At 51.9% G+C, this 22032-nt stretch overlaps 1 protein-coding gene across 14 annotated transcripts in view; it reads left to right on the plus strand.

Annotated features, from left to right (window-relative positions):
• The window catches only part of Pcbp3 (poly(rC) binding protein 3), a 227378-nt gene that overhangs the window by 180908 nt on the left and 24438 nt on the right, over nt 1–22032 (plus strand). For 13 of the 14 annotated variants that reach the window (XM_046439061.1, XM_058577223.1, XM_046439060.1 and 10 more), the window contains 6 exons: nt 6824–6978; nt 8983–9006; nt 9895–9927; nt 10298–10414; nt 20820–20951; nt 21715–21843. In XM_046439061.1, the coding sequence (XP_046295017.1) occupies nt 6824–6978; nt 8983–9006; nt 9895–9927; nt 10298–10414; nt 20820–20951; nt 21715–21843 (590 nt within the window). Of the gene's footprint in view, nt 1–2582; nt 3220–6823; nt 6979–8982; nt 9007–9894; nt 9928–10297; nt 10415–20819; nt 20952–21714; nt 21844–22032 lie in introns of those variants that run through there. The other variant, XM_046439066.2, reaches the window with a different exon arrangement.

The following is a 22032-nucleotide window of genomic DNA, read 5'->3' on the forward strand; positions in this document are numbered from 1 at the left end:
CTTACAGGTGGGGCCTGGGGCAAGGCAATTAGGTCACAGGGCTCCACTCCTGGAAGGGATTGTTGTAGTTATTTTAAGAGTTCTTGCAACAGCAGGTTTTAAAGTGACACCACCCATGCTCTTGGCTCCTTCTGCACACAGCCAGGGGGGACTCTTTGGAACCTCTAGCCACAGAATCATGATCCAGATAACCCTCTTTATAAAGTGTCAGCTCAGGTATTTTGTTATAGCAACGAACCCAGAGAATGGAGACCACCATGGCCTTTGCAGCACAGTGTCAGGGCACACAAGTTAACCTCAATAGGACCAGGGCTGTGGAAGGGACAGGCCAGATGAGATGGGGCACAGGGAGTGGCCTCCTACAGAAGTTCCTGAGACATGGGCAGAAGAACTCAGCCTGTTTCTAGAAAGGATCTGAGTGAGGGGAGAGAGGGTGGGAAGGACAGACACCAGGAGAGGGTGGCAGATGAGGCCTTGGGGACAGGGACTTTGCCCTGGATTGAGTTGCACTGCAGTGGAAGGGTACCCCAGGGCTCCGGCGAGGAGGTGGCATGGTGTGACTTCAGGTGCTGTGAGTGCATGGGATGTCAGGCAGCACACACCTCTGCCGCATGTTCCAGAGCAAGCATCTTTTCTGCAAAAACGATGTTTCTGCTTTTCTTCATCATGAGTGGGTGCTGGATGTGCTGCTTTCCTGCCTGCGCTGATGTGGTAATTTGCACTGATTCACTTTTAAGACGTGCACCAGCGCTGCCGTGTGAGAATGGCCCTCGTGCATCATTCTCTCAGGTCACTAAACTCCACGTCTTAATGTTGGTGTGTGTGTGTATGAAGTGATGGAATAGCACTGACTAGAGTATCTATCACCTCACACACCTCCCATTTTTTGGGTGGTGAAAACATTTAATATCCACTCTTAGCAATTTTCAGCAATGTGATACACTTTTACTCACTGTCAGACTGTGCCGTACCATGAACCTTCAGCACTTACTCCTTTTGTCCATCTGAGACCTTGTACCCTTGACTAACTTCTCTAAGTTCTCCACGCCCCACCCCGCATCTCACAACCACCCTCTTCTCTGTTCCTATGGGTTCAGCTTTTTCAGATCCTACATGTAAGTGAGGTTGCGCTGTGTGCATCTTTCTATGTCAGGCTATCTCACTAAATACCATGCCCCAGGAGCATCCTGTTTTCCATAGGGCCGGCTCTCCTATCTAAGGCTGACTAGCATTTATTTGTATATCCACCGCACTTGCTTGGTCCATGAATCACTGAAAGACAGTTATGTTGACTTAATGTCTGCTGGGAACAGCACTGAAGTAGACATAGGAGAGCAGATGTCTCTGCAGCTAATGGCCTCCAATTCCCTTGGATGCACACCCAGAAGTGAGTTGTTGGGTGATATTTTGTGAGGAAACTTCATCCTGTTTTATGATGCCTGTACTAATTTACTTTCATACCAAAAGTGAACAAGAGTCCCGTTTTATCCTCGCCCCTGCCACACTTATTATCTTTTAGATAATAGCTGTTTTAACAGGTGTGACTCGACATCTCATTGTGGTTTAAATTTGCCCCTCCCAGATGATTAGTGATGTTTTTTTCCTACACCCCCCTGTTGGGAATTTGTATGTCTTCCATTATGAAATATCTCCTCAAATTCTTTGCACATTTTTATTCCAATTTATTCAATTTTATTCCATTTTTATTCCAATTTATTCCAAAAAATCATTCATTTTCTTGCTATTGAGTTGTTCATGTTCTTTACGTATTTTGGGTATTAGACCTTTATCAGAGATTTGGTTTGCAGGTCTTTTCTCCCACTCTGCAGATTATCTCCCCATTCTCCTGAATATTTCCTTTGCTGTGCAGATTTTATTTTGATCTAATCACTTCTATTTTCATTTGTGTTGCTGGGCTTTGGGGGTCATATCTAAAGCAGTCATTGCTCAGCTCAAAGTCATAAAGCTTTTTTCCCTGTATTCTCTTCTAATATTTTTATAGTTTCAGGTCTTAGATTTAAGTCTAATCCCATTTTTATTTTTTAAATTTATATATATATATATATATATATATATATATATATATATATATATATATATATATAGTATAAGATAAACCTCCAGTTTTCTTTTCCTGCATTTGGGTGGACAGTTTCCCAGCCCCCTTGCTGAAGGGATGGTGCTGGCCCGTGGCATGTTCTTGGTGGCACAATGAGTTGCTCATAGACAGCATGGGACAGGGCCATGTTTTTAGTCCACTTTGTTTTTAATGAGACCATTTATATTGGGAGTAGCTACTGAGATGTTAAGACTTAAGTCTGCTGTTTCATTTTTTTGTTTTGTTTTGTTTTGTTTTTTTTTGCTCCTCTTGTTTTTAGGTTTTGTTCGCCAGGCTTCCTGTGGCTTACTGTCTTTTTGATACGTTTTGATAGTATTTTTAGGTGTGCTCCAGTAGTCTTTTGGGTTTGTGCTTGCGTTTGTGTGTTTTTAATCATTGCTGCGGTATCTCTGTGTCTGTATCTATATCCTTCTATCTGTAGGACTTATCAGTTAGACTGCTACTATCTTACGATCTTACTAGTTTGTGGGAAGAATAGAAACCAAACCCCACTCTAAAATTATTCGTCCTATCCTGTTTATAATTATTTCAGGTATTTCCTAACCATACTGTTCATATCAGACAGGAAAGTAGTTTCAAAAGGTCGTTTTGAAGACTCAGCAGGAAAGCAGAGGCCTTTTGCATTTCCTGTTTTTGCCTACTGTGTTCCTTCTTCCCTCTCTACATTGCACCTCCCTCTGCCGGCCGAGCTCCTGGATGTGAGGGGCAGCCCCTGAGAGCTCTCTGTGGGGTCTCTGTGCCCCTGCAGCTGCTGGAAAGGGGCCTTTGACTCCTGTTGTCCCCACTTGCTGCTGCCACTCTGTCTTGTCTTTGATTTTTAGACATTTAACCATGATGTATATTTGTGTGGATTTCTTTGGTTTATTTTGTTTGGGGTTTTCTCGTCTTCTTAAATATATGGTCTCCTTTCTTCCCTTCGGCCTTTGCATTTCTTGGTGGCACTGTCATTGTGCTTGCCATCACCGCTCTCCTTGTTAGTGGCTGTCTCCAACCAGTGTGGCACTTCAGACTGTTGTGTGCACTGACAGGGCAGTTCCTGGGCCGTGAGAGATGAGGGTCTCAGGACTGAGCTGTGGAAAGATGGGCTTCCAGCTTCTAAGGTAAGGGGGCGGCAGAGGCAGAGGCCCCATGATGGAGGTCTCTGGGGAGAAGGGTGGAGGGATGATGGAGATCTTTACCCTCAGAATCTATGGCTGTTGAGTCGGGAGATATGGACTCGGCTTGACTCTGAGAGAACAGGAAGCCAGTGGGGTCAGTGTTGCTTGGTAGAGCCCCTGAGAGTTGTCGATGAAGGGCAGAGTGGTGAACGGGGAAGGTGGTTGGGCTGAGCAGGTGGGGGCTGTGCGGAGACAGACAGGTGGGTGGATGGCCTGGAAAGGGTTCAGTTCGGTGCCTTGCCCATATCGCATGCAGTACCTACTGGAAATCCATGCAGCTGGCCCAGGGCCCTGCCCTGGGAATCTGGAGTCCAGGTGTGTGCCAGGCCAAGGCACATCTGTAGGCAGTATCTGCATGGAGTGGCACTGAAGCCACAGACTGGACAGGCTTGCTGGGTGTGGGTGGGGGGCTTGGGGGGCACAGACTCTGCCGGGTCCTCCTCTACCTCCTGTTAAGTGAATTAAAACATGTTCAGTCCAGGCATGGTCTGTGATCCCAGAGGCCCAGGAAGCTGAAGTAGGAGGATCGCCAAGTTCAAAGCTAGCCTTAGCAATTTAGTGAGACCCATTTTCAAAATAAAGACTAAATAAATTAAAATGGCTAGAGATGTGGATCAGTGGGTCAGCACCCCTGGGTTGAGTCCTCAATCTCCCTACCACTACCAAAAAACACATTCAATCCCAGGCACTGACGAGAACAGAAGAAGAAGCTTCTAGAAGGCCTGTAGGGGAGGGGTTCCAGGAGGAGCTGCCCATCCATTGTGATTCCAGGTGACCAAGCAGGGCAGTGGGCCCTTGCTTCCTGTTGAGTCCTTTTGGAACCCTTTTGTCCATTATTTTCTGATAGCCCATGACGCTCTGGGAGGATGGGTCAGTGTGCGCTGGGTGGGAGCAAGGCCTGGGACACCCTTGGGTCCCATGAATAAACAGATACAGCAGCAGACGGGCTAGGGCTTGTTCACCCCGTGCCTCAGAGAGATCTGTGGCTCCCAGAGATTCAGTAGGAGCAGAGTGTTCCCCAGGATCAAGTCCTGAGTCCCAGGAGACCTCATCTATCCATGGGACAACTCCTCATTCCTACAGTACACAGAACCTCTGTGCTGGCTCCCTCCTGCCTGCAGATGAGGAAAGGCGCTGGCCTGTGTGACAGATCCCTGCTGACAGCCTGGAGCCGGAAGCACCCCGGGCAGGCGCTGACCTACTTTCTCCTCCCTGGGCTGGAAACATTTATGTAACAGACGCCGCAGGGCCCTGCTGTCCCTGTGGTGGAAGGAGATGCCTTTAATTAAAAAGGAAGCACTAAGCCCTGAATTGGCCACAGCACGAGGGGTTCTTTGGACCTGGTGAATCAGCCTCAGCAGAAATGCAGATCTGAGAGAAGCGTTTTGCCAGGCTTGTCCGGGGGTCTCTGTGGATATTCGCACTTGTGCATTTGAGCAAGATATTCCTGTCTCCCTCAAGACCCTTCCTCCTGAGTGCCCTGCCTGGGCCTGGGCTCTGCTGGGACTGTGCACTCACCCTGGCCAATGGAGCTCTCCCCCGTGCCTCCCACCGGGCAACCAGCAGTCACACGAGGCTGTGTGCTCAGCACTCAGGTGCCTAATGAATTTTAGTCTTAACGTAGAGGGCAGCTTGTGACCCAGTGGACAGCGAGCACAGAGAGCACTAATGCGGAAGAATGGTTTTTAAAACCTCTTTGCTACGTAAAACCCGCATTCAATGCTATGTAAGCATAACCGGCAGTTGCTCTTTGCAGACCTCCCTTATACACCCAACAAGCTGTGTCTGTGCTTAATTTTTCTGTTTTCCTTCTAGCGTATTTTTTAGCAGAAATATTTTGATGAGGAAAAAATTTTGCCCCAACTCCTAAGCCCCAATCTCTCCTGTGTGTGCCTGTCTCAGTCCCCAGCTCCATCACATGGGGCTGGGTAGGTGGGCTTCATGGGGTTTTGTCCCTGAAGGATTGCCATGAGACATTCCTGCAGGTAATGCTTTCCTTTGGTGAAGACCTAGGTGTGCCGCTCTCTGTGAGGAGCTCCCAGTGCGAGCTGCAGCCTCGCCCTTCACCTTCCCAGCAACTGCCCCTCTCTTGGTACACACCTGGGCAGGTATGCAGGGAGCCTGGAGGCCTGTCACCTCTGTCCATGGTACCCCAAATGCCCCATTCTGGGCTCCATGGACCCTGGCCCAAATCCCCCCAGCACTGCATGCACCCCACAAACCAGCAGCCCCTACATCCAATAAGCCACTCTTTGCTATCAGCACCTGTCACTGCTGCCACCTACCTGACTATTCTCCAGGTCCTGTGGAGGCGCTCCATACCCATGTTCCATCCTGTGCCCTGCCCTATTTCCTCTCCCCTCTGGTGACCCCCACAGCCCCACACTGTGCCCCATGCAAACCACTTCCGATGCCACATTCCTGCACCTCACAGGCTGCTGGAGCGCGTGTGCATGCCCTTGCAGAGAGCTACTTAACCCTGCACTGCCTCAGGACTCTTCAGCTGCAGAATCAGAGTCCGGTCCCCTGAGGTGCCTCCACCCCACTCCTCCCACATCTGGCAGTTCCAGAATATCTCCTGGGCATGTGCATCTCTCACCCTCTAGCTTCTAGAATCTTTGCAGGACCCCGCTCCCTCCTCCTCGCTGCTCCACCAAACCCTTGCTTCTTTAATCCTCTCTGAGGCATGGCTGGGTAGCTCTGTCTTGTGCTGGGTGACCCCTAGAAGGGAATGGCACAGTGGCCTGTGGGGACCAGTGTTGGCCAGTAGCTCACTGGAAGGGCCTGGAAGCAGGTCACCACAGCAGCACAAAGCCATCATGTCCCTTTCCCATGAGGCCTTCCATCTTGCCACCAGTGATCCATCTTTGCTTGTAAAGAGTGAAATGAAGCCTTAATTTAGCCTGGCAGGCTAACTAGGAGTGATTGCCACAGAAAGCATATGATCAGTGCAGACCTGATCAGAGAGAGCATCTGCCGATGACTTTGGTCAGGAGATGCCAGTGGTTTGGCATCTCTAGTGACTGGAGACTGGGTCCACATTTGAGAATGAGTTTCAAGGACTGTGGGCCTGAGACCACAGGGACATTGGCAAACGTGCCCTTCTGGCTGCTTGAGGTGATGTGGTGGCCATCAGGGAGCTGCTCCCAGATGTGATGGGAAATGGTCAGAACTGAAACTACATGGTGAGCCATGCTGGCCAAGCTGAGAGCACAGGGCAGGCCGTCTCCAGGACACTCCTGGGTGGTCTCTGTACTCTGTGGCTTTGAGAGAGCTGCTCCCATGACCCTCTTCACAGAGACTTCAGTGACCTGCCCAGGTAATGTGGTTAGTCAGGTGGGGCCAGAACTAGCCCCATGGGCTTTCCCAGAGGCTCATGTCCAAGATGCCAGGCAACCTATGCCTCCAGGTGAAGCCTGATCAGCTAGTGGAGGTGAGGGCAGTATGTTCACTCCCACTCAGGAGGCTGGAGCCCCAGAAGGCCAGAAGGTTGTTCCTGAGCTGAGGAGATCTGCCCGGTGGTCAGCATCTTGCCTTCTCTTTCCAGGTGACGCCATCTGGACCCCATCCATCCTTCTTCACAGCACCCTCAGTACCTTAAGCCATCACCCCCATCCACATTTTGGGAGAAAGATGGAATCCAAGGTCTCTGAAGGTGGCCTGAATGTGACCCTAACAATTCGCCTGCTGATGCATGGAAAGGTACAGAGACTTTGTTGCTGTCAGAGAAAGGGGACATCCCACTGCCGGGGTCTTTGCTCTGTATAATATTTTTTTAAGTCTAAGCAATCTCAGACTTACAAAGCCTTACAAATACAGTCCATTACACTCTCCTGGAACCCTTCTAGACTACCTGGCAGCCTAATGCCTTGTCCCAGAGTACCCCAGGGCAAATTTCTTCTGAATGGCCCTCAGAGCCAGGGCATCCATGCAGATGTGCCCCGCCTGGGCCCTGCAGGCCAAGCAGTGTGTGTGGCACAGCCTTTGATGGCAAGGGGTCCAGGCAGCACTGGAGCACAGCCTGTCGCCTCTTTCCAGTCTCCTTCCACCTTTGACTTTTACTGGTACAAGTTTCTGTCCAGCGTTTTTGTGACGTGGCCCTCACTTTGGCTTTGGTGGATGTTTCTCTGCCATTGACAGGAATTCACGGCAGCCTTCCTGTCAGTGGGCCCAGATGTCACCACATCCCATTCCTGGTGGTGTTCACATGAGCCCCTGGGTTGGAGGCTTCTGCCCCGCTCCCTGTGCGCAGCACCCCCTCTCCATGGTTAGAAAGTCCCTGCTGGGAAGTCTCTACAGCTGCAGGCCTTCCACACACTCATTCATTCCATGGTCCACTTGGACTCGGGCCCTCTGCCTTATCCAATGGGCCACTTTTCCCTGTAACTGTTATGATCACTGTGGTGCTTGTAGGGTTCCTGGTCCTTGCCACTCCTACAGCACTGTCTCCCTTCATGGCTCATCTTTTCCTTTCCTGGTCCCCATTCTCGAGTCAGCCATGTCTCTAGAAATGGACTCCTTTGAGTGCACAAGAATATTTTGGAGGCTAGGATTGGGCCCTAGGAGCACTCCTTGATCCTGGCCACTGAGGGACTTACACAGAGCCAGGGAACAGACACAGTTCCAACATCCTCGCTCTGAATTCTCTGTCCATGTTGTCCACTCCTCCAATTCCATCCCAGCAGCACAGGGCTCATGGTGGTGCCTGTTCCCCCAGGGCCTGTTCCCAAGAAAGCCAGCTCCTCTTGTCTGCACAGTGTCTCCCAGAATGGCAGGCAGCACAAGGCTGGGCTCTGGAGCTGGTGGGGCTGGCAAAGCCAGCTTTGCAGAGGGCACATCCCTCTAGGCAAGCGTGGGCACTCTCAGACCTCCATTTCTGTGGTAGAGAGTGACTGCCTGGCCTCCTCCTGATGCGACTATCTGCAGGCCAGCTGCTCAGTCCCTTTCAGCTGCCACAGCTGCCAGCACACCCTCTTGTAGGAGGTGAAGTGGGCCTGTGACAGGAGGGTACTCCCATGCCCCTGCCCCCCTCCCTGCTCCTTCGTCCTGCATGCACGCCCTCCCCATAGCTTAGGAGCAGTGTGTAGGTTGGTGAGGAAAGTGAGTCAGGGTTTGAAAGAAGTCATGCTCCATGGCTGGAAGCCATGCTGGCCCTGTCTCAAGTGACATGCCCCAGGGACCTCTCTGGGGCTGTCCTATGTGCAGAGAGATACTGGTACCAGCCCCGCAACAACATGTGCCCCACCACCAGTTGCTGCAGCGTGTGCCAGTACTTCTGTTGGTGTTATGTCTTTTAAAACAGCAGTGTGGCACTGCCCTCTGGGGAGTCACAGTCAGGATTTCCTTGAGGCGGCAAGTGTAGAAGTGCCCTCCTGAATCCCTGGTCGAGAGCAGCTGGCTGCATCCTCCTCCTGGAGAGTCAGTCAAGCTTAGAGCAGCCCTGGTCTCAGACAGACGGACCTCTCTACAGACAGCCCAACTGGGCACTCCCTGCCCCCGCCATGTAGTCCAAATTCTCCCCTCTTGGGTTGAGAGTATGGCCCAGTGGTAAAGGCTTGGTTCCATCCCCCGCACCACGTAAATAAACGAATAAGTAACTACCAATCCCTCTTGTCAGGAGGGTGGATGGGTTCTGCAGCATCTGCCCCAGTATTGTCCTCTTCTGCTCTGTGACATAATCTTTCTGTGATTTTCTTTTTTCTACAGGAAGTTGGAAGCATCATTGGGAAGGTAATTGGTGAATGAACTCTGCATCTTTCAGGGTCTCTGTAAGGACACGGTGAGGACAGTGGCAGCCCCTGGTGAGGGCTGGCTCCAGCAGCCGCACAGCCCCAGCAGGCATTCCGCTCTGTGCTGGGGAAGCGGAGATCCCCGGGAGCACTGCCATTCAGCCCGTTGGCACCCCTTCCTGCCTCAGGCTGCTCCAACGTGAGGCTGGTCCCTGGTGAAAGCACAGGGGGAGGCATTCTTCCTTGGCCCTGGCAAGGCCCAGATGGGAACTTTGGCAGCCCCACCCACCACCCGCTGCCTTGGTGGCCAACCCATCTTCTGAGTATGTGACTCCAGGTCATTTTTGCTTGCATTCTCCAGAAGTTGGTGAATCTTCCTTGTGTTTCCATCTTTAAAAAGCAAGAGTCCCACAGGGAAAGGGCTGTGTGGAAGCTTGTTGCTCATGAAGGAGAAGAGCTGCCGGGCACTGCCTTCCCTGACCATCTCTGGGTCCCCATGTCCCTTTTCTCCACTGCCACTGTTCTACAGGGGAGCCTCCAGTTGACCATGTCCAGCTTTCTCACATGTTCTTCTGGAGAGGGCCTGTCAGGGAGTCACCACTCATGGAAGATGGTGCAGCCCTGCTGGCAGCACAGTCTCAGTGCCACTGAGTGAGCACACATACTTTCCCATCCCTCAGCTTCCTCACCTGAGATGATGGCAAGGTCGTCAGGGAAGGGCTGGCCCAGTGCAGGGCAGGATGGAGGCTGGCCCTGCTGTGCTGCAGGTGCCTCCCTCAGGACCCCACACAGCACAGGCAGCTGCCAGAACCAGGGACACACCAGGGCCACATGCCCCACACAGAGCTGCCAGTGACACTTTTCCTTGTTGTCTAAATCTCCATTCCAGAAAGGGGAGACTGTGAAGAAGATGCGTGAAGAGGTGAGTGTGACTTGTCCTGACAGCATCCTGTACCCCAGTTGGGATGCGGGAGGGTCTGGGCTTCACCTGTCCTGGGGGGCCTGCTCATCCCACCCATGTGCACTGGGATGGAAAGCCTGGCCTGGGGTGAGAAGGGCCACTCTTCCCTCTGACACATGGCATTCAAGAGGGTTAGATGAGTGGGGCACAGGCATCCTTATGGATGGCTTAGATTCCTTTTGTTAACTAAAGTTTCCCACTAACGGAGACTAGTGGAAAGAGCCCCACTGCTCAGGGCCAGACACTGGGCCATCTGTGGCCTGGAGAGCCCAGGTTGGTACTGCCCAGGTGGCTTTCAGCTACTGCAGCATTTGCTCTGCCCTTGCCCTAGAGTGGTGCCAGGATCAACATCTCAGAGGGAAACTGCCCGGAGAGGATTGTGACCATCACAGGCCCAACGGACGCCATCTTCAAGGCCTTTGCCATGATTGCGTACAAGTTTGAGGAGGTGAGGTGCACCTGTTTGAGCCTTCTGCCAGGCAGGGAAGGGCAGGCTGAGCCAGCTCCTAGGGCACAGGGGCCTGGACAAGGGCATGGCCCAGACCACCTAGCACATCTTCCTCTTACCTTCTCTGCCTCCCAGCTACTCTTCCCAACTCCTGTCCACCTGGTGAGGGGCCAGCATCCCTCCTTTCTCCCGAAGCCAGCTACTCGTAGCACATGTACTTTGGAGAAGCCCACCTCACTCATGGTTGCTCAGACCCTGCCCCTATACGTCCAGCCTGACCTCAAAACACACCACACTGACTTCCAGGGCTGCTGCTCACCCCCAGGCTGGGCCACATGGCCCTGCACCAAGCCCCACTGTCACCACCCTTGTCCTGCTACCCCACCACCACAGCCAGCCTCCCAGGAGAGTCAGTGTGGCTGGGCTCCAATATGGACAGACAGAGCTGGAGACATGGGGTGTGTGCTTGCCTGCTAGTGGAAGTGCACGTGTGTGTGTGTGGCACTGTGAGCTTTTGACGGTGAGTTAGAGCTTAGTGTCTGTGTGTTTCCACTTAGTGTCTTGATCCAGAGACGGGGATTGAGCCAGGAAATTAAGCTTCTCTGTCAAAAATGAGGATGGCCAAGTAATGAGGCAGACTTTGTGAAAATAAACAGGGAGCCCTCTGAGAACAGGCAGCAGTGTCCATGAAAGTGGCTATGGCAAGGGATTGGCCACCGTTTCTTGTCACAGGCAGGGCAGGAAAATGTTGCATTGTAGACTGAGTGTGGGTCCCAGGTGTGCAGCTGGTGGCAGCTGGGGCCTGTGAACTGGAGGTGACTCCCAACCATCAGAATCCCATGTGAGTTACTTAGGGGTCATATCTGCCTGCTCTGGCTGGTCCTGGGTGGGAGGTGGGAAGCTGTGGTCACCAGCCAGGTCCTGACCATTGTGGGCCAAAATGGCGGAAGCTGTGCTCGAGCTTCCTGGGTAGGCTGCTGCAGAGGTACAGGCCAATACCCTCTTGCCACTTGTGGCCTAGCTGTCCCCAGTGTGCAGAGCCAGTGTCTTAGTCTCCCCTTCTGGTCACTCTCGCCTGGGGCCCAGATTTGTTCATGCTCACCTGTGCTGGGAGAGTCATGACCTTTGGCCACTATGCCATCTCAGCTGTCCGTGATGAGAGTGGTTGCACTGACACACATGGGACTCTGGATAGAAACAGCCATGACCACTGTGACAGAAAAAAAAGTGGTGTGTCCCTGAAAGGTGCACTGGGTCCATGTGCCCCAGGGCCCAGGCTGCGAGGCTTGGCGAGCCAGTGGTGTTTTCCCTCCAGTGATGCGTGGCTTGTGCCCTTGATCCTCACCCAGCAAGTGTTAGCCATGCTGCAGATGCCACCATGACCAGCCAATAAGAAGGGTGCCAGCAGGTGGTCAGTCTGCCCTACCCCTAAGCACTTCTGCCAGGGTCAGTGGTGGGTCCGGCAGTCTTCTCATTGTGTGGTTCCCACAGGGAAGCACTGCTCTGGCTGTGCACTGAGCAGTAAGTCAGTTATTCCTCCAGAAGAGCTCCTGAGTGATGAAGGTGGCCTTGTGTTGGGACACAAATCTGAGTCAGAATTCCCAGCCACAGCAATTTGTAGGATCAAGGTCTCCATGCAGAGAGGTCTCATAACCCTCTTTCCGTGAGGTACATGAGCTACCAGTCAGTCTAAGACTAACAGGCCCTAAGATTTCCTGGTTTCAAAGGCAGCAGTGCTGGCAGAGTCACCTGGAGGCCAGGAAAGAATCGTTGCTCAGGACAGAGCTGAACCAAGGCTCTTTTGGCTGGTCACACACGGTCTGCAGACGTCTCTTCCATTGCTCTGTGAAGGTTGTTGAAGTCAAATTTAGACTAACCAATAGATTTTCTCACTGATCAATAGACATTTGTATTCCTAGGAGGTAGGGAAACTAGCAAAGTCACAACTAGCTGACTTATGTAGGGTCCCTTGCCCGTGTTTGTGCAAGTGGAAAAACCGTCAGCTACAATACTCCAGTATCTCAATCGACAACACTAGAATTACCAGGCAACAGTTACCATTATTGTTATCCTGGGGCTCTGGCAACCAGTGGCACAGTGGGTGGACGGTAAGATTGAAGACCGTGGTGGGATGTGGCATGATGTAAGGTTGACACTGAAAGCAGTGTGTTGGCCTAACAGATACCATATAGTGAAAAGAAAAGAGACGGGAGCCATCATCAAGGGTACCAGGCAGGGGCCTGCTGGAAGAGGAGGAGTGTGTGTTGCTCAGGTTCCCATCCCTGTGACAAGGACCTGAGCTGTCAACTTATAAAGAGAAAAGGCTGATTTTAAAGGGTCAACGATTGGGCAGAACCATTGCTTTCAGGCTTCTGGTGGGACATGGGCAGCATGTGGCCAAACAGTTCACCTAATAGCTGGGACACAAAAAGGAGAAGAGAAGGAGAATGAGGTCCAACAGTTTCCTCAAAAGCACCTCCCCAGTAACTTCAAACCTCCCAATAGGCCCTACCTCTTAAAGATTCCACTGCCTTCCCGCAACATTAAGCTGGGAATCAGGCCTTTAACACAGGGATGTTGGGTGACCTTTGCATTCCAGATGCAAACCATGGGAATTCACACCTGACCCTCAAAGGCTCATGTTCATCTCACAATTCAAAGTGCACCGAGTCTATCTCCAAGTGTCCCCCAATCCTTGACTGTTCCTTAACTGGCACAGGGTGAAAATTCCCATTCTGAAATGAAGGAATAGGGGAATGATAAGGAAGTATTGGGCCAAAGCAAGACCAAAGCTTAGCAGGGCAAACATTAAGTCCTATAGCTCTAGGTCTGGCATCCTAGGCATAGTCTGGTGGGATGTGGGCCCCAAGGAGCTGGGCAAGCCTGCCCCTGGCTTTCCTGGTTGCCGCCCACATAGCCTCTCTCCTGGGCTGGCTCTGCTTCCTGCCTGCAGTTCCCTCAGCAGTGTGTTTCATGCTCCTGGTACCTCTAACGTCCTGGGGCTTCCTTCCAGCTTGGGCTTCACTCTCACAGTTCCACACAACACCCTGATGCTTGTAGGGACTCCAACCCTGCCACACAGGCCTGTCCTCCCAGGCTTTCCTTTGAAATCTTGGTGGCAGCCTCCATAACACCATAATTCCTGTATTCTGCATGCCTGCAAAACCAGCAACAGGGATGATGCGAGGTCTGCTGCCAGCCTGAGCTGTGCCTGGCCTGAGGGCCTGGCTAGCTTAGGTAGTCCTAGATGGGAAGGGTTCTCTTTTCAAAAGGCTCTGCCTTGGAAAGTCTTTGAAACAAATTTGCACTTATACAACTCTGAACCTTTGATGACTAGGCCTTGCCCATTCTGAGATACCCTCCAGGCATCCTTCATATTGTCCTAGTGTAAAGCACTTGACTTTTTAAAAATTGTGTTAATCTCTTTAGCAACTGCATCCTCCTTGGCTAAACCTTTGCACGGTCTTCTTTTCTGGATGAACTGGAAGTTTTCCAAAATGTTTTGCTCTGTTTTTGCTCCTACTTACTATAAATTTGACCAAAAGCAGCCAATAATTCCCTTATTGCTGCCTGAATGCTGTTTTGCCTTGAAATTACCAGTATCAGATAAACTAGTCTGTCACCATTAAACTCAGTCTCATACAAAGTCTCAGGGCATGAACAAAATATAGACAAGTTCTTGTCTAGGATGTAACACAGGTTGGCCATTAGTCCAATTCCCAGTAGAGCTGTCATTTCCATCTGAAGACTCATCAACCCAGTCTTCTCAATCTGCGTTCCTATCAGCATTCCGGTCAGATCCCCAACCAGAATCAGCCATTAAACTCCCCTTAAAGCATTCTAGTCCTTCTTCAGTCTGATTATTCAAACTTCACTAAACTCTTTCCCTAAACCAATCCCCAAAGATTGTCCACTTCATCAGTTATCATCATAACAACAGCCCCACTTCTCAGAACCCATTTTTCTGCTAGTAAGCCTTCCATTACCGTAACAACTACTTGAGAGAAATCAACTTACAAAGAGAAATGGCTTATTTTAGCTCAGAGTTTTGGATGTTTCAGTCTACGATATGCAGAATTTTTGCTTTTAAGCCCCTGGTGGGTTAGGGGAGGTGGGCAGCATATCATGGCAGAAGCAAGTGGCGTAACAAAACCAAAGGCACACCCACGGTGACTTTATACTCCCAGTAGGCCCCACCTCTTACAGGCTGAGGACCAAGATTTAACACATGCCCCCTTGGGAGACCTTCCAGATACACATTATAGCAAATGATTATAAGCAAATAAAAACCAAAACAGAAATGAGAAGGTGTCCTGGAATGACATCTTAAATGGAGACTGTCCACTGTCAACAACTTTCTATAAAGGGCTTGGTCTATTTCTGAAGGGTAGCTGTTTCTAGAGGCACTCTGCCAAACCAGTATGAGTCCTCCCTGGCATGATACTCTGAAAGGTCCCTAAGGACCCATTGAGAGTCCCCTTTGGTGTGTCTTTCTAGAGGGTCCCTACACTGTGAGGCCCTCTTTGGAGTGATGGTTTAGGGTTTAGAGAGTCTGTGAGGACCTAGTATGAGTCCCCCCTGGTGTGAATTTCTAGGGGGTCCACGAGACCCCAGTGTGAGACCCCCTTGGAGTTTTTTCTGGAAGACCCCTGTGGAGCCACTTATGCTGATAGGCCTCCGAGTGACTTCCTAGGGTCTGTGGACTGCTGAGTCATGGTCTTGGGTGAAGTTGTGGAGCTCCAGAACCCACAACCTGGAGTCTCTGCTGCGTTTGTTCCCAGCAATGCCGTAGAAGTCCCCTCCCAGTACGGTTCCAGAGCAGCTGCTCTCTGGTCTTCTGTTAGGAGATAAGCCCTCCTGATGGAAGATCATGAAGAGGGTGTTTGGGAAGCAGCCTTGCCCTGCTGGTGATGGGTGGGAGTATGGGTCCCTTACCATACATTGCCATTTCTGCCTGCAGCAGGACAGAGCCTAACATCAGGGTGGAATCCCTGAAGGCCTGGACCCTCCAGTCACCAGTCAATAGTGGCAGAACCCAAGGGAGTGGACTACATGGCCTAAGGAAGCAGAGACTGTGGAAGTTTTTGTTTAATTTCCTTGTTTTCTTGTTGTTGTTTTGTTTTGGTACTGGGATTGAACCCAGGGCCTTGAGCGCGTGCTAAGCACATGCTGTACCACTGAGCTACATCCCAGTCCTCAAAGTGTTGGTCATTTGAATTGTCACTGGTCTTTCCAGCTTCCCAGAAGATTGGGATAGTATGACAGTGCAAGTTTTCATAATGGTTCCCATCAAGTGGGTGTCCTGAATCATTTATCGTGTCACGTAAAAATGGGCAAACACCAGGTTGGAAACACAAAACCAAGCAGTTTATCACAAGCTGTAGTTTTTCAGAAAGGAACGCTCCACACATCCTGAAATAGACAGTGCCATGACTGAGACACCTCACTTAGCCCAGGGAGGGAGGAAGCTGGTGAGCCACCCCAAGAGCTCAAGGCCCACAGCCGTGCCTCATTTTCACATTTCCTCCAGGACTATGTTGTTGACAGGTGACACGTGGCCACAAATGCCCTCACTGTCTCACAGTTTCCTGCCAATGTGGGTTTCACATAGTGACCAATGTATCTGCTCCTACATGAGTAGTTTCAACAGGCAACTGCGCTAACATCTGTGTTTGTCATTAGGCACCACCAGCCAGCAACAGTACTGGAGTTCACCTTGGGAAGGGGTCATGCACCTCCTGTCCTTCCTTCCTCTTCAGTATTAGGGACTTATGCTGGTAGCTCACAGCAGCATCTCTGAATGCGCACAAGCACATCCTTGAGGGGTTTAGCTAGAGGTACAGCCTGAGTCCAAGAGGTGTGTCTGGTGTGATGATCTGCAGAGCATTTCCCTCAGCCTCTGTGTTCTCCCTGTGTGCAGTCATGGCTCTGGGAAGCAAAGCTGTGTCTGAGCACCCTTTCCTCCTAATATGTCGATGGGGCTCCAGCAGAGGCGAGAGCCCCAAGGTCATGCTCCTCTGAAAGCGTGCCTTCTCTCTGGTGGTTGACAGGTGCTCATGAGTACAAGTCCTGCATCTGGCTGACCTTGCTGGGTGGAGCCCTGTGTTCTAAAGGAGATGAGGCTGGTGATGTTCTTAATCTGCCCTGGCTGCCTCCATAACCAGGTCCCACAGCTGGGTGGCTTAAACAATAGGCATTGTTTTCTGTTTTGGAGGCTGAAAGCCCAAGATCAAAGTATCATGGTGCTTGGTTTGTTCCTAGGCCCCTTCCCTCAGATTGCATATGGCCACCTTCTCATGGTCCTATTCTCTGTGGGCACATCCTTGCTGTCTCCCTCTTGTAATCAGGACCCAAGCCTTACTGGACTAGAGTTCACTCTTAGGACCTCATTAGAGACTCCCTCTCTAAAGGGTCACAGTGGGGTTTAGGGCTTCCTTGTGGGTCCACATCACACGACTGAATGACCTCCAGCTTCAATTCTGAGGAAATTGGTCAAGTTGCCAACAGGGTCTGCCAAGGCCAAGAGGCAGAAAACAGCACCCTCCCAGGTTTCCTGTCTTCAACACAAGGTAGGAGATCATCTCATATGACATCAGAACCAAACCACAAAGGAATTGTGGGTTTTGCTCTTGAGGACCTGGAAGAGGTGGTGGTGCTTCAGTGCCCCTGGGCCGGCAGTCCAAGCACCTGAGCCCAGTGAAGGTGCCCAGATGTGGCTGTCCTGCTCTGCAGACGCACTGGTGAGGGCAGGGCTGAGGCCCACACAAGGAAGCAAGTGACTGTAGGAGCATCTAGGGAGGGTGGTACTCTACCTGGACTCAGGCTCCAGGGAGACTGCTACCTAGACCTCCACACACCCAGCTCCAGGGTCAGGGGAGGGCAGGAAGGAAACTGGTGCTCTTCCCTGATCTGTACCAAGGGGGCTTTCTTTCTAGGATAGGATCCTCCTTCCCCAGTGATGCCTCTGCTCAGTGTCCACATGTGCTTGTCCGCAGCTGGTGGCAGTGAGGGGGCTGCCTGCCTGTGTGAGCTGCAGGGCCACAAGTTCATTTTGGTCCTGCCTTATTTTGTTCTAGAACCCTCTTAAATATTCTGCCAGGTGTTGTGTTTCAGCTACATGATCACAACACACACACACACACACACACACACTCCCTGTCCTAATTTCTGTTTTCAAATTAGGTTTGACTCTGTTGAGCAGATGGGATGGAGAGGGACTCCTAGGCCCGCACTCCTCAGCCTGACTGCTGTCAGAGCTTGCCTTCCAGTCTTCCCAGAACCCAGGGGTCTCTTCTTTCCCTGTGGGCACAGTTGTTCCAATCATTTCCATTGGAAGTGTTTGGATATGGCTTTTAGGAGACTTTGCCCTGCTACCTTTTCTGACCATTGGGTTTATTTGTGGGGAGAAGGTCAAGTTGATATTACCTAAGGTAACCCTGAGTCCTGTGCCCAGAGAGTTCCAAATTCTTCTGTTAGTTGCTGATCTTGTCTGGGTTTGGAGAAATCCTTTATCATAGCTCTTAATTCAGCTCTGGTTCAGGTTTAAATTGCCTATGTCACCAGTTTGGTTGGGGGATTCTACAAGTACTCAGCATCAGGGGTCCTAGGAGCATTGTTGGGAAAAGGCAGAGGTGGAGTTGGGGGGGGCGGGGGAATGTGTTGAAAAGATGGGAATCGGGGCAGGAGGTGCTAGAGGGCTAGGAAGAAGGACCTACTGGATAGCATCTGAGGTCTGTCAAATTATTTATTTGCTTTAGCCAAAGAATCTTTCAGTGAAACGATTTTTAAATCAGAATTTCACTAGGAAACCTATTCACACTGATACAAAAAATGCTGCTCCACTGGGCATGAGAAACCTTGTCCACTTTTTTTTATAAGGCAATATCCATATATAGGGTTTAACCCAGGGCACTCCACCACTGAGCTACAGCCCAGCCCATTTTTATTTATGTATTTATTCATTTATTCATTTTTTTTCAGTTGTAAATGGGCACAGTGCTTTTATTTTATTTATTTATTTTTATACAGTGCTGAGGATTGGACCCAGTGCCTCACAGGTGCTAGGAAAGTGCTCTATCACTGAGCTACAGCCCCAGCCCCCCATTTTTATTTTTATTTTGAGACAAGGTCTCACCAATTTGATTAGGGTCTCGATAAGTTGCCACGCCCAGCTATAACATTCCTCTTGAATGGACCGTTATACTCAAGTCTAGTGTCCCCAGAGTGCTCACCAAAGGCCCGAGTCATGCTTGGTGGAGAGACACCACAAATGGGCAGGTGTGGAACCAGGGCTTCAGTGGGTGAAGTGGCTTCAGGGTTCAGGAAGAGGAGGCTTAGACAGACCGTGGAAGCTGGCAGCAAGTAGGACTGCAGCCCACATACCTTCAGCCACCCCAACCCCATCAGTGGAACCGAGGGACAGTCCCTCCACATCAAATAAGCTCTTAGCACAGACAGTCGAGAGGAGGAGAGCTCCATCTGAGAACCAGGTGTGTCCATGTGGATGTTAGTCCAGGACGACCAGCTTGTGTTTGGCCCTGAGGCTCCTCGTCATGACCAACAACACACCGAAGCCAGCAGGGGGATGGAAGGGCGTGACTCAACCCACCAGGGAGGTAAACAGATGGAACCAGCTGCCAGACCAGGCCCCAGGCTGGGAATGCACAACCCAGGAGCTCCGTGCCTGAGAATGGGTCCAGACCCAGAGCCAACTCCGCCATGCTCACCTGGCAGGAACAGCAGGCACAGGGCCTCTGGAGAACCACACCTGGGTGGGAGCTGGGTCCATGTGGAGATGAGCAAGGCTACCTGGATGGAGCAGCAGAGGCCACATGTGCAGGGCTAGCTATGGCAAGAGGGCCGGCCACCCTTACTTGTGCGGGAGGTCAACTTGTGCTGAGCAAGGCAGCCTTCGATCCGCGTGTCCTGGGAGCAGGGGCTGGGTCACAGAAGCAGAGCCTCCTAGTGATGGATTGGAGCGAGTGCATATTTTCGGGTGGTCCTGAGTGGGAAGCAGGGCAAACATGAGGGAAGCTGCAGTCCTTGGCCAAGCACTGCAAAGGCTCTGACTTGACTTCCTGTGCTGGGGACCACAGAGGTTGTGGACCCAGCTCCCTGGGCACCTACAGCCTGGCCCAGGCATTTGTCTTTGACTCTCTTGTCTGGCTTCTTCCCCTGCCCCAGCTGCTTCCTCTGTAAGCAGACTCTCCGGTGCCGGAGTGACTTGCCCACGAGTCACAGGGTTTTCACACACACAGAGCTGTGCAACTTCCTGGTGACTTCCTTGTCCAGCCTGCAGGCAGAGAGCCCCTTGGAAGCTCCCTTTCCACTGGCCCTGGCAGGTCTGCTTTAAAGGGACACCTCTCTCCTTGTCCTCATGCACCTCCTGACATGTCACTTTAGAACGATCTAATGTGCTACTTTTCATGACTTAATATTGTTTTCAAAAAGAAGAGAGGCATGAGTTGGTGGGGAGTAAATTGTTACACAAATCATAACTTGGAAAGTGGTGGAGCCCTGTGAGGGACCGTTTCTGAGACAGCTGGGCACGTGGAGAGCGAGCGCACGTGGGGAGCCCCTCTGGATGTGCTGCACACTGTGGTGGGGCCTGGGTCTCCATAGGTCCTTGCTTCTTCACAACCCAGACACTGGAGGTATCGCCTGCCCCATCAGTGGCCAGCCTGAACCAGAAGCTGGATGTCTCCTTTGTGTCAAAACCACAAGCTGAACATAATGGCTACCCAGGCAGGCCGGCTCCAAACCCATCATCATACCTCTGCTGCCCTTCACCTTCTGACTCATCTCTCACCTCAGTGCGGGGCACCAGACAGCCACTTTCCACCCTACACCTCCAACCCTTGGCAGTCACGCTTGTCATACCCACCCCAGATGGTCTCTGCTCTGCAGTGCTCCCACCTCACACGTCTATCTGTGCAAGCCTGGTACCCCCAGGCCTTCAGACTTCTTTTCTTTTCTTTTTTTTTTTTGGTACCGGGGATTGAACTCAGGAGCCCTCAACCTCTGAGCCACATCCCCAGCCCTATTTTGTATTTTATTTAGAGACAGGGTCTCACTGAGTTGCTTAGCACCTCGTTTTTGCTGAGGCTGGCTTTGAACTCGCGATTCTCCTGCCTCAGCCTCCCAAGCCACTGAGATTACAGGTGTGTGCCACCAAACCCGGCCACAGTTATCCTTTTGATCTGTGTGCCCTGCCTGAGGTCTTCTGCAGCTTGGAGACCACCCATCCTGTCCTCTGTGTCCCTTCCCCATGGGGGAGGGATTCATGGGCCCTGCAAGGTGCATGGGGCTGGTGCAGGGCACAGATGCTGTGCACTCTCCTCTCAGTATCCCAACCATGCAGCTGTACTCACTGATGTGGTGCCAACATGCATCTTTTCCTCCCTAGGACATCATCAACTCCATGAGCAACAGCCCTGCTACCAGCAAGCCCCCAGTGACGCTGAGGCTGGTGGTCCCAGCCAGCCAGTGCGGGTCCCTAATTGGCAAAGGCGGCTCCAAGATCAAGGAGATAAGGGAGGTACCAAGATCTTCCCCACCATCTCTCTGCACGTCCCCTATGCAGCCTGCCATCACTGGCACTAGCTGTTGCAGATTCTGATAGCCTGACGCTTACATGCAACAGGGACAGTCAGTCCAATGAACTAATGAAAAGTGGAGTGTGGGGGACCCACACAGTAGACCTCGTGTAGGGAGCAGCCCTGCTGGCGGTTAGGGAGGGTCTCCAGTCCTTCCTGTCCTGTGGCTCTGGGCTGCGCTCAGGCCTGAGGGCTTTGGGTCCCCGCTCTGAGCAGTGCTGATGGAGCCACAGGAGGTGTGGGTTCTCACACACACCTGACTCCAGGAAAGCTGAGCCTCCCCTGACATGGGAGGCACCACCCACTTGACACGCCCCCAGGAGGTCCCCAAGCGACCTGGACTCTGGAGGAGATGGGGTTCTGGGTGAGGAGAGAGCAGTCCATCTCCTGCAAACTCCATGCCCTCCCAGGGGCATGGCCTCCTGTGCAGTGTGCCTGCCCCTATGGGACAGCTCCTGCCTGAGGGCCATGTGCTCCTAGAGGAGACTGCAGAGGCTGGGTGTCCAGGCAGGGGTGGAGGGAGGGGACATAGGAGGCAACACTGTGGTCCTATGCAGCATGGCCAGCCAGGCCGTGTGTCAAGTGAAGGGCTGTCCATTGTGTAGACTACCCTGAGTATCCCCAAGATTCTGGAGATACCACGTATCCTGTGCACAATACCACCCTCCTTTTCTACTGCCCACTTCCAATGTCCCTTTTCTCCAGTCCACAGGTGCCCAAGTCCAGGTGGCCGGGGACATGCTGCCCAACTCCACAGAGCGGGCAGTGACCATTTCAGGGACGCCAGATGCCATTATACAGTGCGTCAAGCAGATCTGTGTGGTCATGCTGGAGGTACAGTCACGTCACCAGCCCACCCTCTCTGCGCTCAGCGCTGGGTTCACTCTGCGCTTGGCTGCCCTGCGTCCTGGCAGAGCCCAGGCACCTCCTTGATGCTGAGGATGCACACGGTTGGTTGGGGCATGACATGAGGATCTGGAAGTCCCTAGACCCAGCTTCCCAGGCTGCAGTTCCCTGGGGAGG

Source organism: Marmota monax, unplaced genomic scaffold, assembly GCF_021218885.2.
Source record: "Marmota monax isolate L192 unplaced genomic scaffold, Marmota_monax_Labrador192_F-V1.1 WCK01_AAM20220418_F8-fsc00125, whole genome shotgun sequence".
Taxonomy (NCBI): domain Eukaryota; kingdom Metazoa; phylum Chordata; class Mammalia; order Rodentia; family Sciuridae; genus Marmota; species Marmota monax.